This window comes from Peromyscus maniculatus, chromosome 2, assembly GCF_049852395.1.
Source record: "Peromyscus maniculatus bairdii isolate BWxNUB_F1_BW_parent chromosome 2, HU_Pman_BW_mat_3.1, whole genome shotgun sequence".
Classification (NCBI taxonomy): Eukaryota; Metazoa; Chordata; class Mammalia; order Rodentia; family Cricetidae; genus Peromyscus; species Peromyscus maniculatus.
In genome coordinates, this window is record NC_134853.1 from 138,899,346 (window position 1) to 138,911,861 (window position 12,516).

Here is a 12,516-nt window from a genome sequence, read left to right on the forward strand (position 1 = left end):
ACACAGGGTGCATGTTACATTTCCTACTGTACAGTGGTGTGTGTGTGTGTGTGTGTGTGTGTGCGCGCGCGCGCGCGCGCAGCAGTGCAGATTTTAGGTGATTCTCCAGGGGCAGTTCCCTAGTTCCCTGGATATCTCCCCTGAGTGGGTGGGGACACAGCCCCTGGAAAGGGCAAATGGTAAACGCCTACAGATGATATTTGGGCTCAAGTTAGCTTTGAGAGGTGGCATGGCGGCACACAGCAGGGTAAGAGGCATGGTCAGAGCAGGGCTGTACTGGTTGGCTGGCAGAAACCAAAGGCACAGGCCAGGGAGTGAGGAGGAGGAGGAGGAGGAGGAGGAGCAGAATGGGGCACTAGGGTCAGGTGGCTGTCTGTGGACTCAGCTGTCTTTGTCTTGGTATCAGCTTTCCTCCCTCCCAGATGCTCAGGACAAAGGCCAAGTTGTAAACATGCCCTGCGGGAAACCCCACTCCCAGGAATTCCCAGCACAAAGCCTCAGCTCCCTGGGCCTCAAATTCTTACTTACTCTCTACCATTGTTCAGACCACAGCAGAGCACCGGTCACAGCCTGGTACTCCACCAGGGGAGGAGACACCATCCGGGTGTATTTCCCTTTGGCTTTACATGGGGCCATGTTCCCACCACTCAGGGGAGATGAAGGATGACCTCACTGGGTCTTACCTTTGCCATCATCATCCATAGCCAAAGGATGTAGAGGCAATGACAGGGTGGCCAGAGCATCGACTGGAGCATCCTGGGAAGAAGCTGCTTGGCCACTCTGCCAAGTCTGTGACCCTGTAGGAATGTTCTTTCTGAACAAAGGAGCTGGCCGTGGCAGGGTTACTCACTTCTTCAGACTGATGAAGACTCACTGAGTTATCTCTGCCAAGCATTTAAAAAGGTGCATGGGCGGCAGTGGCACACGCCTTTAATCCCAGCACGCAGCAGGGAGGCAGAGGCAGGCAGAGCTCTGTGAGTTTGAGGCCAGCCTGGTCTACAGAGTGAGTTCCAGGACCACCAGGGCTACACAGCAAAGTCCTGTCTCAAAAAAAAAAAAAAAAAAAAAAAAAAAAAAAGAAAAAGGAAAAAAGAAAAAGAAAAGACAGGTGCATGGATCTCGAACACATTGGACACCTAGTAAAGGGTGAGTCCGAGCAGGCTGTGGAGAGCAGTCTCTTGTCACTGGACTTGGGAAGGACACCAGTTGATGACATCCCATCCCAAACATACTCTTGTCTATTCCCAACTTCTCTCTGTCAAGAGCTCTGGCCCCGGAGCTGGAACACCTTGAGTTAGTCCAGGGCAGAAGGTTCCATGAGTCTGGGCTAGTCTGGACTCCCTCAACTGGGAAATGGGTGCCATGAGGCTTGGGAATGTGGGTGGGGAATTGCTACCTTCAGTCTGGTCTGTTTTTTTTTTTTTCTTCCCATCTAGCTTCTCAAAAGGCCACACCCACAGCCCAGAAATGAACACAGGGACACTCAGTTTTGTGGGTAGTATCTTTATTCAGATGCAGCTGCATGGAGGCCAAAGATGCCATTCCTGTGTCCCATTGCCTTGTCATGGATCCAGCTATCCTGGGAGGGTGGTGATTACTCCAATGATGCCTGAGTGTGGGTGGGGTAGGTTGGGGGACAGGTGGGTGTTTGGAGTGGGCTTAAGACACCCAAGGTCATTTCAGTAGCAGCCTGTACAGGCAACATTTATACACAGCTCGCATTCGTCAGTGGCGATGGTGCCTGTGTAGGAAGAAGACAGGTCAGTTAAAATTGGACCTTGGGGGTCAGTGGTCACAGAAGCTGTCTGGCCAGGAGCTGCTGAGGAAAGGGCCTGATGTCTTCCTTACAGAGCCAGCACCTAGATGCCTTTCTCAGGTGCCGTCCTTCCTAGCAGTAGCTGGGCAAGGTACCTCCACTCCTGGTCTGAGGTTTCTCACCTGCTACATGGGTTGAGCAACATGACCTGAATGCTATAGGAAGGGTCCCAGGCAAAATGATCAGGGCCTGCCCAGAGCAGGGGTACAAATGCTGTGGGTTACAACAGTGTGTGCCCAGCTCTTCTGTACCCTTCTGATTCAGCTCAGCTGTCCCCTCCCCAGGGAGCCATTCCAAGCCTTATCTCGTCAGATGGATCAGATGGATGCCTCTCACCGATCCATGTCTGCATCTTCCAAGAGTCCCTTGCCACATTTGTGAGGTCCTTGAAGAACTTCTCAGGGCTGTGGGAGTCTTTTCTACCTGACTCAATAGGCCCTAACTGGGGCAGTTCTGGGGAGGATGGGGCCGTGGCCCTCCAAACTCCCTGTCCATAGCCACTGGGATGTTTAAGGAAAACAACTGATGATGGAGAGGTGGGGTAGGACGCACAAAGAGGGGCGGTGTGCTTACTCAAGGCCTCGAAGATGCTGGCAGCTTTCTGGGAGGCGCAGACAGGTTGGAGGTCCTCGGGCAGAGCAAGGTGATGGCACACAGCGGGTAGAGGGGCACTGGTCCCTGGTAGGGAGTTGGATGCCAGCTGCTTCTCCAACTCATTCAGCTTCTTCACAGATTCCAGCTCCACTTGGAAGCCATCGTACTGGGGAGAAGAGAGGGGTGAGAGGTCATCAGGCGCTGGCTAGGAGCAGGCAGTGCCATGAGACTGGGGTCATCCAAATCCCATGGATCCTCCAGAATATTCTCTGTGCTCATGGAGGGTCCAAGCTACACTGGAAAGCCGCTTGTGGGGAGGAAAGTAGGGTGTTAGCTTGTGACCTGCCACCACCAGCAGCAGCATTAGGAACCTTCTGTCACAGGCTGTTCCCAAAAGGCTGCTGAGCGCTGTGGGCCTGCACACCGCATTAGACACAGCAGACCCTTGCTTGCTCAGTTCCTCTCTTTGCCTCCATCTAGCTGTCCATCTCTCCCCCATGTGACCTGGCCTTCCCTCGTGGGAGCCTGGCACCAGGCAGACCAACTGACGGGTCCCTTCTTGGCACTGGCCTGGTGACTCTCTGGTGAGACTGATTCTCTCAATCCCTCCTGGACCCTTTTATTCTTCTCCTGGGAACCCAGCCAGATATAGATGTCAAGGTACAGTTCCACAGGTTTATCAAGACCAGCAGCATCCTGCCACTCCGTGGCCAGGCCTGATTCCATGCCCCACCCATCTTATAGTCCCTGGAAGGACACTGAAGTCCATGTTCCCCTTTTCTGGCCTTTGCTCTGCCTAGAACATGTTCACCTGGACCTGGCACTATTCACACTTCAGTGAGCACAAAGGTCCCTGCCGTGGAAACCCTTCTGTGACTTGCCCATGTGGGTAAGCACAGGGGAGAGGCACAAGAGGGGTCTCTTTCCCTCTGTGCCCCTCTGGAGCTGACCCCCATCTCCTTCCATATGGTGAGTAGGCTGACTTCAAAGGAGAGCAGAGCTGAAAAAAACAAACAGGTTTCTCTCATCACCTCTGTCACTGTTGCTGTTGACACTCCTGAGGCCTCCACCCAGCAGGTGTCTCAGTCTAGACTGACTGCAGGGCTGAGCCCAGGTCCTTCACACAAAAGGTAGGCTGGCTGGGGTCTCACCTTGATGAGGACGGACTGTGCACTCTGCAGCAGCAGCAGGAGGACCACAGCAGCCCACAGCTGGCTTCCGGACATGGCCTTGCCTCCCATCTCACGTCCCTGGGTTCCTGCTTCCTCCACTGTCTACCTGGCTGCCACCTGCCTCCTGGCCAGCAGCCCCTTATAGGCCAGGGTCCAGGGCTCTGGTCACTTATTAACTGTCTGACTGGGGTGGGGTTGACAGGAGACTGGCTCTTTGACAGATTCCAAGTTGGTTCCCAGGAAGGGGGCGGGGGTGACGATGATGGGGAATCCAGAGCGTGTGGGAACATGGTCTGCCAAGGGCTTGCTGTGAATAGGATTCCGTGGGAAGACCTTGGGCCACTTCACTTTCCATTCCCTCCTCCACACCTGGGAGGAGGGGAAGGCGAAGAGGCAGGAAGGCACCACCAGGTGAAGTGATCTGCCCGAGGTCAAAGTGACTCCATCCACAAGAGCCCAAGTCAGCTCTCAGTTCTTTGAGAGAAGATGCAGGCGGTTGGCTCAGAGCAAGGGGGACACACGAGGATGACATCGGGACTTTCCAGTCCTAACCTCACCCAAGCCTAACATCCTGCTCCAAACCCAGAACCACGTATGGAAAGACCAGCTCATAACCAGTCCTTGCCCAGCCCTCGGCCTGCCATTTCCCATTTTTACCCGAGTACCCTAGGTTGTGTGTGGCCCATATCAACTGTACATCTCAGTAGCCAGCAGATCGACGTAGTGTGAAAGAAAGAACTCAGATATCATAGAAAGTGACAGGGGCTGGGTGCCAGCTCTGGAGCAGCATGTGCCTAGGGAGTCACATCATGTTTAACTGATGTTTTCTTTTCTCTCCAATCACACACGCCTGCCAGAAACCACCCACAAAGGTGACTGTGGGCATGATGGACTCCGGCCCCTTGGGTTTGTCTTTATTCCTGGGTGACTCATCTATAACAGCCCACCTCCCCACTGGGTGAAGGTAGGTCAGAGGCAAAAGGACCAAGGTTCTGAGGGTGCTATCACTGTGGCCAGGCCCAGCAGCTCTAAACAGTGGCCCCGCTGGGGGCAGGGCTGGGCCAGGTACAGACTGATATGTGGCAGGTACCCCAGCATGAGCCTGAGCTGAAACCACCACAGCCTACCTGGGCACCTACAGTCACTCAGATTTGGTGGCGAAATGAACGTTATCATGTGATCATCAGACCAGTCCTGCTCACGCATGTGTGATACACTTCATCTTCCCACGGCACCTAGACTTCCCTCTTATCTTGCACTGAAATAGATAAAAGGCTCAAGCGAACTTTGGAGCTTCTTATGTCTTGCTTTGAATCCAGACTTCGGCCTTTATGCTTTGTAGCCTCACATTCTCTTCTCTGCGAGATGCTAACAACTGTCCGGTAACAGTCGCTCACATGCTTGATTCTCAGTAACTCACGGCATGACATGGTGCTCGGCCCATGCTCCATTGGGGAGTAGGAGGGCCGGGCCAGTATTCTGTCCAGAGCCTCGACCTGTGCTCAGCCTGTGTTGCTATAGAAAAAGAAGCATGAGCCTTGGAGGTAGGGAGGAGACCTGGGCTTGAACCCAGATCCCAGCAGTTACCCACCATGTGACCTTACTTACTGTCGATGAGCCTCAGCTTTCTCACCACTGAAGTCAAGAACACAGTGGATAGCCTAACCATGCTTGTGAGAACTAACAACTCTTGTCCCGGAGAGCCAGTGACGGTCCCTGTCCCCAGACAGGTAATTCCAGCACATGCCTAGGGACATCTGCAACAGAAGATGGTTTCCTCACTTGTCCATGGAATCCTCCTAGACAAGCCCTGCCTCTGAACCCAAGGTGGTGACAGGTTTGACCCCCAGCTTTTGCAGGCTGGACCCAATGCCACTCTATCCAGAGCACTGACTTTGCTCAGCCATGTCACATCAGGTAAGTGACACAACCTGAGACTTCACCTTCTAATTTGTAGAAAAATGACGGGTCCCAGTGTTGGAAATTGTCATGGGCCTACTTGATTGTCCCTCTTCCACACTTTGTATGGGACAAGCTCAGCCCGCTGGCCCCTATATGAAGGGATAGGAGTCAGCCTTCAGAGTTTGAAGGCCCGTGGTGGAGGTCACCTTCCTTTCTCCACTTACTGGATCTTCCAGCTAGGGCTCAGCACAAGGCTGTCATTCCCTAGGGACGAATCATGACTTCCTCTTCCATCTGACAAGACTCAAAATTTCCAACCCCATCTCTTCCTAATCTCTTCACGAATGACCCACCATCCATCAAAGCCAACTTGGCTGCATAGGCAAATCCTCACTGCCACTTTGACCAGCTCATTTACGTCGTCACCTGGCGTCATCGGGGCACTTCCTTCTTTATGGCCCTGGGAAGCCACTGCCATAGCAGCCTGTGGAAGCTCACACAGATGAGGATGGGGTACAGTTTGCCTCTGTATGTTTAGATGATCCTCTCCCCACAAAGAGTCCCTGCTTGGTATCCACTTTTATGGCACCCCAGTTTTCCCAGGAGTACCTCTCAGAGTTTGTTGTCCACTTGGCTGTGGGCATATGGGCTTTCCAGGTTTCTGACACCCCCAGTCCCCATCTCTTCAATTTCCTTGGTGTGTAAAGTTAGAACTCTCCAGGGGTATCAGGACTTATCCTTAGGCCTCTGTCCTCTTCCTACAGTCACCCACTTTGGTAGTGTCATCCGGCTTCAAGAATTCCATGTCCCCAGGCTCTAGGACTGCCTAGCCTCCCCTGATCACTCTACTTACCTCCTCAGCCCCTCTTGTCACTGTTGATGATATTACCATGTGCCCAGGGGGTCAGGTCAAAACCTAAGGAGTCATTGTTGACACCTCTTTTTCATTTGCCAAATTCAGTGCATTTACAGGTTCAGTTGTATTAACCTTCAGAATATCCTTAGCTTCCAACCAATCAAGCCTCACCACCTCCCCAAGAATGAAAGGTTCAATCTATCATCCTTGGTTTCATGAATTATTGTAATAGCAGTGTTAGGCAGAGGTCTCCAGAGAAACAGTATCCACAGGATCTGTTCACCTATCTGTTTGTCAATCAACCATCAATCTATTTGTTATCTGTTTTCTATCCAGATTTACTTTGAGGAACTGGCTCATGTGACTATCAAGACTGTTAGGTCTGAAACCCAAAGGGCAGGTTGACAGGCTGATAATTCAGCTGAGAGTTGTCACAGACTGTGGTGAATTCTTATCATTTTCTGTTGCCTTTGTGTCTATTTTAAATACAGGCTGGATGTTTTCACATTGGGGTGTGACAGTTTCTAATTTTACTCACTTCTGCCCAGTTCCTCATTGTGATCGATCCACATGTCTACCTTAGATAACTGTTCCTGATGACCCCTTCCCTATGGAGTAGTTAAATATAGCCTGGCTGGCTCTGTTGACCTTCACACCCTGTGTGGACAGAACAGACATCACCGGAACCACATTTCACTCAATGTCACCTTCTGCAACTGGAGCCTGAGCCTGCTTTCATGTTTTATGGCTTTTGTTTTATTTTGGACTGCATTTCACTACGTAGACCAGGCTGGCCCAAACTCACAGAGTTCCTTGTGCCTTTCTCTCTTGAGAGCTAGGACTAGAGGTGCAGCACTTGCCTGAAAGACACCACTTAAAGAGAGATTCTGTCTCATCTGTCTGTCTGTCTGTCTGTCTGTCTCTCTCTCTCTCTCTCTCTGCTAGCCCTCTCCCCAGATCTACGCGTGTGGCTTCTGGGAGAAGGTCCTAGACCTACTTCCATCTTGTAGCCATCTCTCCTAGTCATGGACAGGACTCCATGAAGCGCACACACAGGAGTAGTCTGGAATCTGATGTCTCAGGGCAGGGCAATATTCAGGAATGGCGGTGGATGCCCTGGGTTCCGTCTCCAGGCTCAACTTCTCCTCTGAAAGTCTTAATCGTTGCTCTTAAGACTTTCAACTGATTGAAGCCCCACCTCCATAGTATGGAGGGCAATCTGCTGTACTCAAGGCTTATTGAATATTAATATTAACCATATCTAAAAACGATGTTTTCAGAGCAGCATCCAGATTGGTGTTAACTAGACAATGAGCTGTCATGAGCATCCAAGCTGACTCATTGAGCCCCCACACTGACCCCTCCTGCTGGTCTTTCTCCACACATCAGTCAGTGTGATCCTGTGAAGATCAATTCAGAGCATAGCTATCTCTGCTCCAACTGCATACAGCTTCCCAATTCCCACCCAGTAAAACTGAAAGGCTTCCTTCCATCTATGGGTTCCCTTGAGCATACCCTCTTCAGCTTTGACTTTGGTTCCAAAATTTTGCTCCTTGTTCTTTGGGCTTCATCAACCCCTCTAGCTTCCATGCCCCTCAAACATGTCAAGATCTATGTTTTATTAAATTTTAGGTTAATATGCAGAGTGATGGGTTTCATCATGACATCTTCATATATAAGTGTCATTGTTCTGTGTCCTCATCATGGCTGGTTCCATTTCCTGGCTGCTGTGAACAGGGCAGCTACAAAAGTGGATGTGCAGGTATCTCTGTGTTGTGTGGACACAGAGTCCTTTAGGTATATGCTCAAGAGTGGTAGAGCTGGGTCGCAGGGTAGATCCAGTTTCTGTGTTTTGAAGAGCTTGCATACTGATTTCCATAGCGGGTGCTGCAGTTCACACTCCCACGAGCAGTGGATGAGACTTCCTCTTTCCCCACAGCCTTGCCAGCATTTGCTGTCTTTTCTTTGTCGTGATCATAGTCATTCTGACTGGGGGGGAGAGACTCTCCAAACAGTTCACATTTGCATTTCCTTGATGGCCATTCATATATATATATATTGAGAAACATCTGTTCAGCTTATTAGATCATGTATTGATTTGAAGGATGTTTTATTTTGGGGAGCGAGCTTGGAACTCACTATGTAGACCAGGTCTCAAACTCATAGAGATCCACCTGCATCTTCTCCATGGGCCACCACACGTGACAGTGTTTAATTTTTACAATTCCGTGTTTACCCTGGATGCTAACACCCTGTGTTACAGGCAGATGGCTTTTCTACTGTCTGTAACTGTCCCTCCTCTGCCTGTCGTCTGCAAAGAAGCTTCTGTTTCATGAATTAAGCCTGTCACCAGTTGTTAGGATTATCTCCTGGGTTGGTAGAGCCCCTTTTGCCATCTTGAAATGTTTTACTCATCTTGTTCAAAATTTCCGGACTTACATCAGGCTCTCCCATCTACTTTGAGTTCATTTCTGTGCTGGGTGGAAGTGATGGCCTGGTTTCCCTTTTCCCAGCACCAGGTGCTAAGGAAACTGTATTTTCTCCAGTGTATGCTTTGACAGCTTTGTCAAAAACTAGGCATCTATAATGGGTGGTTTTCGTGCTGAGCCCTCCCTGGGCCCCCTGGTCTGCACTGGTTTTTGTGCTAGCGTGAGGCTGCTTGCTACTATGGCTCTGGAGTATAATTTGAGATCAGGCATCGTAGTCCCTTCAGCACTGGTGTCTGCTAAGGATCGCTTTGTGCTTCCATATGAATTTTAGGATTTTTTCTTCCAGTTCAGTGTAAAATCCCACTGGGATTTCGAGGGCATCACATTGAGTCTGTGGATCTTGTTCAGTCACGCAGCCATCTTTCCGATATTAATTCTGCCAATCCCCAAGCATGAGAACTGCCCCCTTCTTCTTGTGTCTTTAATTTCTTTCTTCAGTACCTTGACGTTTTCATTGCAGGGGTCTTTTGCCTCCTTGGTATTATTTTTAAAGCTATCGTGAATGGGATTCTCCCCTCTGATTTCTTTTTCAGAGAATTCATTATTGGTCTATGAACAGATATGATTTTTGGACACTGATTTTGTGTCTATTGCTTTGCTGAAAGTGTTTATCATGTCTAAGAGTTTTCTGGCAAAGTCTCAGGGCCTTTTCAAAAGTAGGATCATGTCGTGTACAAATAGGAAAAGTGACTTCTTCCTGTTCCTACCTGTAACCCTTTGGTTTCTTTTTCTTAACTCAGGAGTCTCCTCTTGATGGGTCAAGTACTGTATTGAGTATGAGCAGAGAGACTGGGCACCATGTGAATCCCAGATCCTAGAGGAAATGTCCTTAGAGTCCCCCCTTTGGTATAACCCTGGCTATAAGTTTGCCATGTAGCCTTTATTATGTAGAGGTCTGCTCCTATTTCCAACTTCTCCAGGGCTTTTACCACACTGAACTTTGAAAAAACTCACCAAAGTCCTCTTGCCTCTACACTCAGTAGAAGTCTTTGCTCTTCACCCAGGCCTCTGCTCAAATATCACTCCCCCAAAGAGATCTTTCCTGACCCTCCTACCTTGAGAGCTGCTGCTCTTACCCTACATGCCTGAATTTGCTTGTAGCACCTGCTGTCTGTCTGTCTCTCTATATCTCTCTATTTTCCTCTTTCTGTCCATCCATCCATCTATCCTCCCATCCATTCATCCATCCATCCACCCACCCACCTTGCATCTTTCTATTGTAAGGGAAACTGTTAGAATTTGTAATTTGCTTCTCCGCATTCTCCCAAAACAATACTTGGCATATGATCTGTGCTCAGCAAATACTTAAAGCATTGAGTGAATAAACATGCACAATTCAAGCATCAATTCCACCCATGAGTGCATGTTTAGTCTTGGGAGTTTCTCCGCTCCCAGAAGCCACAGTTATCCATGCAGCTCTTTCCTGGCACACGGTGGCTGTTCAGTAACTGTTTGTTATTATTTTCATACTTGTGAAACAATTCCCAGAAACTGATCCTTTCTGTGTGTCATGTATATCGAAGACTTGGGGTTTCTCAGTAATTTAATTTCCCAATGGCAGCATCAGCATAAGAGGTGTGATAAATACCTGTGATGAAAGCCATGATGCAGAGCCAGTGGATACCTGGGCAGGAGAGGCAGAGAATAGTGAGAAAGACTGGGTTCTAGAAGCCAGTCTTTGAAGTCAGGGTCCATGGGGTTTTCTGTGTGCCTGGATATAAAGGCTGAAGGAAGAAAGGAGCCCAGGACCTTAGCTTTAAGGCCATTCCTAGTTAAACACTGAATGCTGTCCTTGCCAAAGGTGAGAAGCAGGAATAAACAGGGCAGATTGGGGAGCGCGTTTGGTCTTGACAATGTCAAGTCTGAGACACCTGCCAGACATGAGTTGGGATAGAAATGTCACCAGGGTGTATCTGCTGCTTGGAGTCTCAAATCTAGATTAAAGAGAGTGACTGGCTGGAGAGGAGAGCATCCATGGCCTTGGAGCTGAGGCCCGAGAGCAGGACCAGCGGGGGAGGGGAGGAGTGGGTGGAGAACAGTGTAAGTGGTTTAGGGAGGAGGGTGTACTAGCCGGGACACAGGTTATGGTTGACACTAGGGAAAGTGATGATTTGGGTTTGATAACGCAGAAGCCACTGGTAACCTTAGAAGGTGGGTTCTGAGGACAGCAGGCTTGAAAGCCTGACAGATGTGCTTAAGAAAACAGCTGGCAAGAGTAGGAGCAGGGCATTCATTAGACTTTAAACCACAGGGCAAGGCAGACAGGGTGGGCACATGTGTCCAACACCTGGACCGAGCTGCCCCGGAAGACCCTGGAGGGAGCTGTAGAAATCACAGTGTGGTGGATTTTCCTGCAGCCTCTCAGAGATTTGTTTTTGTCATGGTTGTCAGGAAACCCAGAACTGTGGCCCTAACACTAGCAGGTACCTCGAACCTCATTCAGAGTCTGCTTCTTTGACACATTTCCCTACCCCAGGATGTCTTTACACACACACACACACACACACACCTTTCAGGTTTATTTATATTTTTTCCAGGTTCAAGGTCCCAGTTGGGGGGATGGGTTGGGTACATGGCAACCACAGGAAGTGGGTCAAGGCTGCCCTCTTGTGATGAACATGGAACACTGCAGGAGAATGACTGCGCTCCATGGAAAGTCTTGGTGTCCTACCCACACCACAGAGCAACCTTCACTAGTGGTGCCCCTTTAAGGTGCTGTCTCAGAAAACGTGTGAGATCATTTGGGGGAAGTCCCTGCTGGTTCCTTTAGGTGGTAGACGCTGAGGTGAGCAAAGATGGGCCATGGAGAAGGCAGAGGCCGAGTTCAGGACACTGGCCTGACGCTGAAATTGGATCTTGGGCAGCCAAGGACAGTTTAGGGAAAAGGAGAACCTCACTGAAGGGTGCCATGCCTCCCCTAGAGCCCAGATTTGCCTAGAGAACTGCCCTACTGGGGTGATGGTGAGCGCCTCTGACAGCATCTTACTGTTTCTGGCTTCCTCCCCTGTGACAGTGGCAAATGCGATGTGGTGTGTGTGTGTGTGTGTGTGTGTGTGTGTGTGTGTGTGTGTGTGTGTGTTTCTGTCTGTCTGTCTGTCTGTCTCTTTGTGTGATGTGTGTGTGTTATGTGAAGGCTTGCATCTGTGTGTGGGTATGCATATACATGCCCAAACCCTTGTGGGAACATGTATGGGAATGTGCAAGCATGCATGCAAGAGTATGGGGTATGTTTATATAGGAGAATGTGTGTGTCCATGCCTCTGTGGGAATGGTGTGTGTGCACCTGTCTGTGTGTGTGAGAGCGAGGACATGTGTGAGCACATATGTGGGTGGATTGTGTGAGTAGTGTATGGAAATGTGTGTTTTGGAGTCTTTGTGTGCCAGTGTGTTTGTGAGTGTGTGTGAGTGTAGGGGGTACTGGAGGTGAGGCCCCACATGCTGAACTGAAGAGGAGGGTAGGTGGGAGCATGGATCTCCTCTTTGCAGGAAGCTTTGAGGAAAGACTGGCATGATACGGAAGGATGGGGGTTGGAGCTGGGGCAGGCCTGGCACCATGTTCTGGGGGCCTGTTAGTTGGTGGAAGGCCTGATGGGCTCCATGGTCCATCAGAAAACCCTCTTCTTTCCTCTCCAGCCACCCTGCCTGTCCCCAGCAGCTGACTACAGGCTGTGACTGGTATCAGGCAGA

At 50.1% G+C, this 12,516-nt stretch overlaps 1 protein-coding gene across 1 annotated transcript; it reads right to left on the reverse strand.

The window, feature by feature from the left end:
• Positions 1-1,487: 1,487 nt before the first annotated feature.
• On the reverse strand, positions 1,488-3,714 carry Guca2b (guanylate cyclase activator 2B). The gene is made up of 3 exons (XM_042272676.2): positions 3,562-3,714; positions 2,390-2,576; positions 1,488-1,741 (listed from the first exon to the last, which is right to left on the reverse strand). The coding sequence occupies exons 1-3, from the start codon at positions 3,649-3,651 to the stop codon at positions 1,680-1,682; spliced, it is 339 nt and encodes a 112-aa protein (XP_042128610.1). The 5' UTR covers positions 3,652-3,714; the 3' UTR covers positions 1,488-1,679.
• Between the last annotated feature and the right edge of the window lie 8,802 nt (positions 3,715-12,516).

What these genes read in the sequence shown, in the direction of transcription:
- Guca2b (XM_042272676.2), bottom strand. Translation starts at nt 3,651, where the DNA reads ATGGGAGGCAAGGCCATGTCCGGAAGCCAGCTGTGGGCTGCTGTGGTC. An exon ending in CACAGTCCGTCCTCATCAAG is followed by an intron (nt 2,577 to 3,561) that starts GTGAGACCCCAG and finishes TCTTCTCCCCAG; the next exon opens with TACGATGGCTTCCAAGTGGA. An exon ending in CAGCATCTTCGAGGCCTTGA is followed by an intron (nt 1,742 to 2,389) that starts GTAAGCACACCG and finishes CTTCCTACACAG; the next exon opens with GCACCATCGCCACTGACGAA.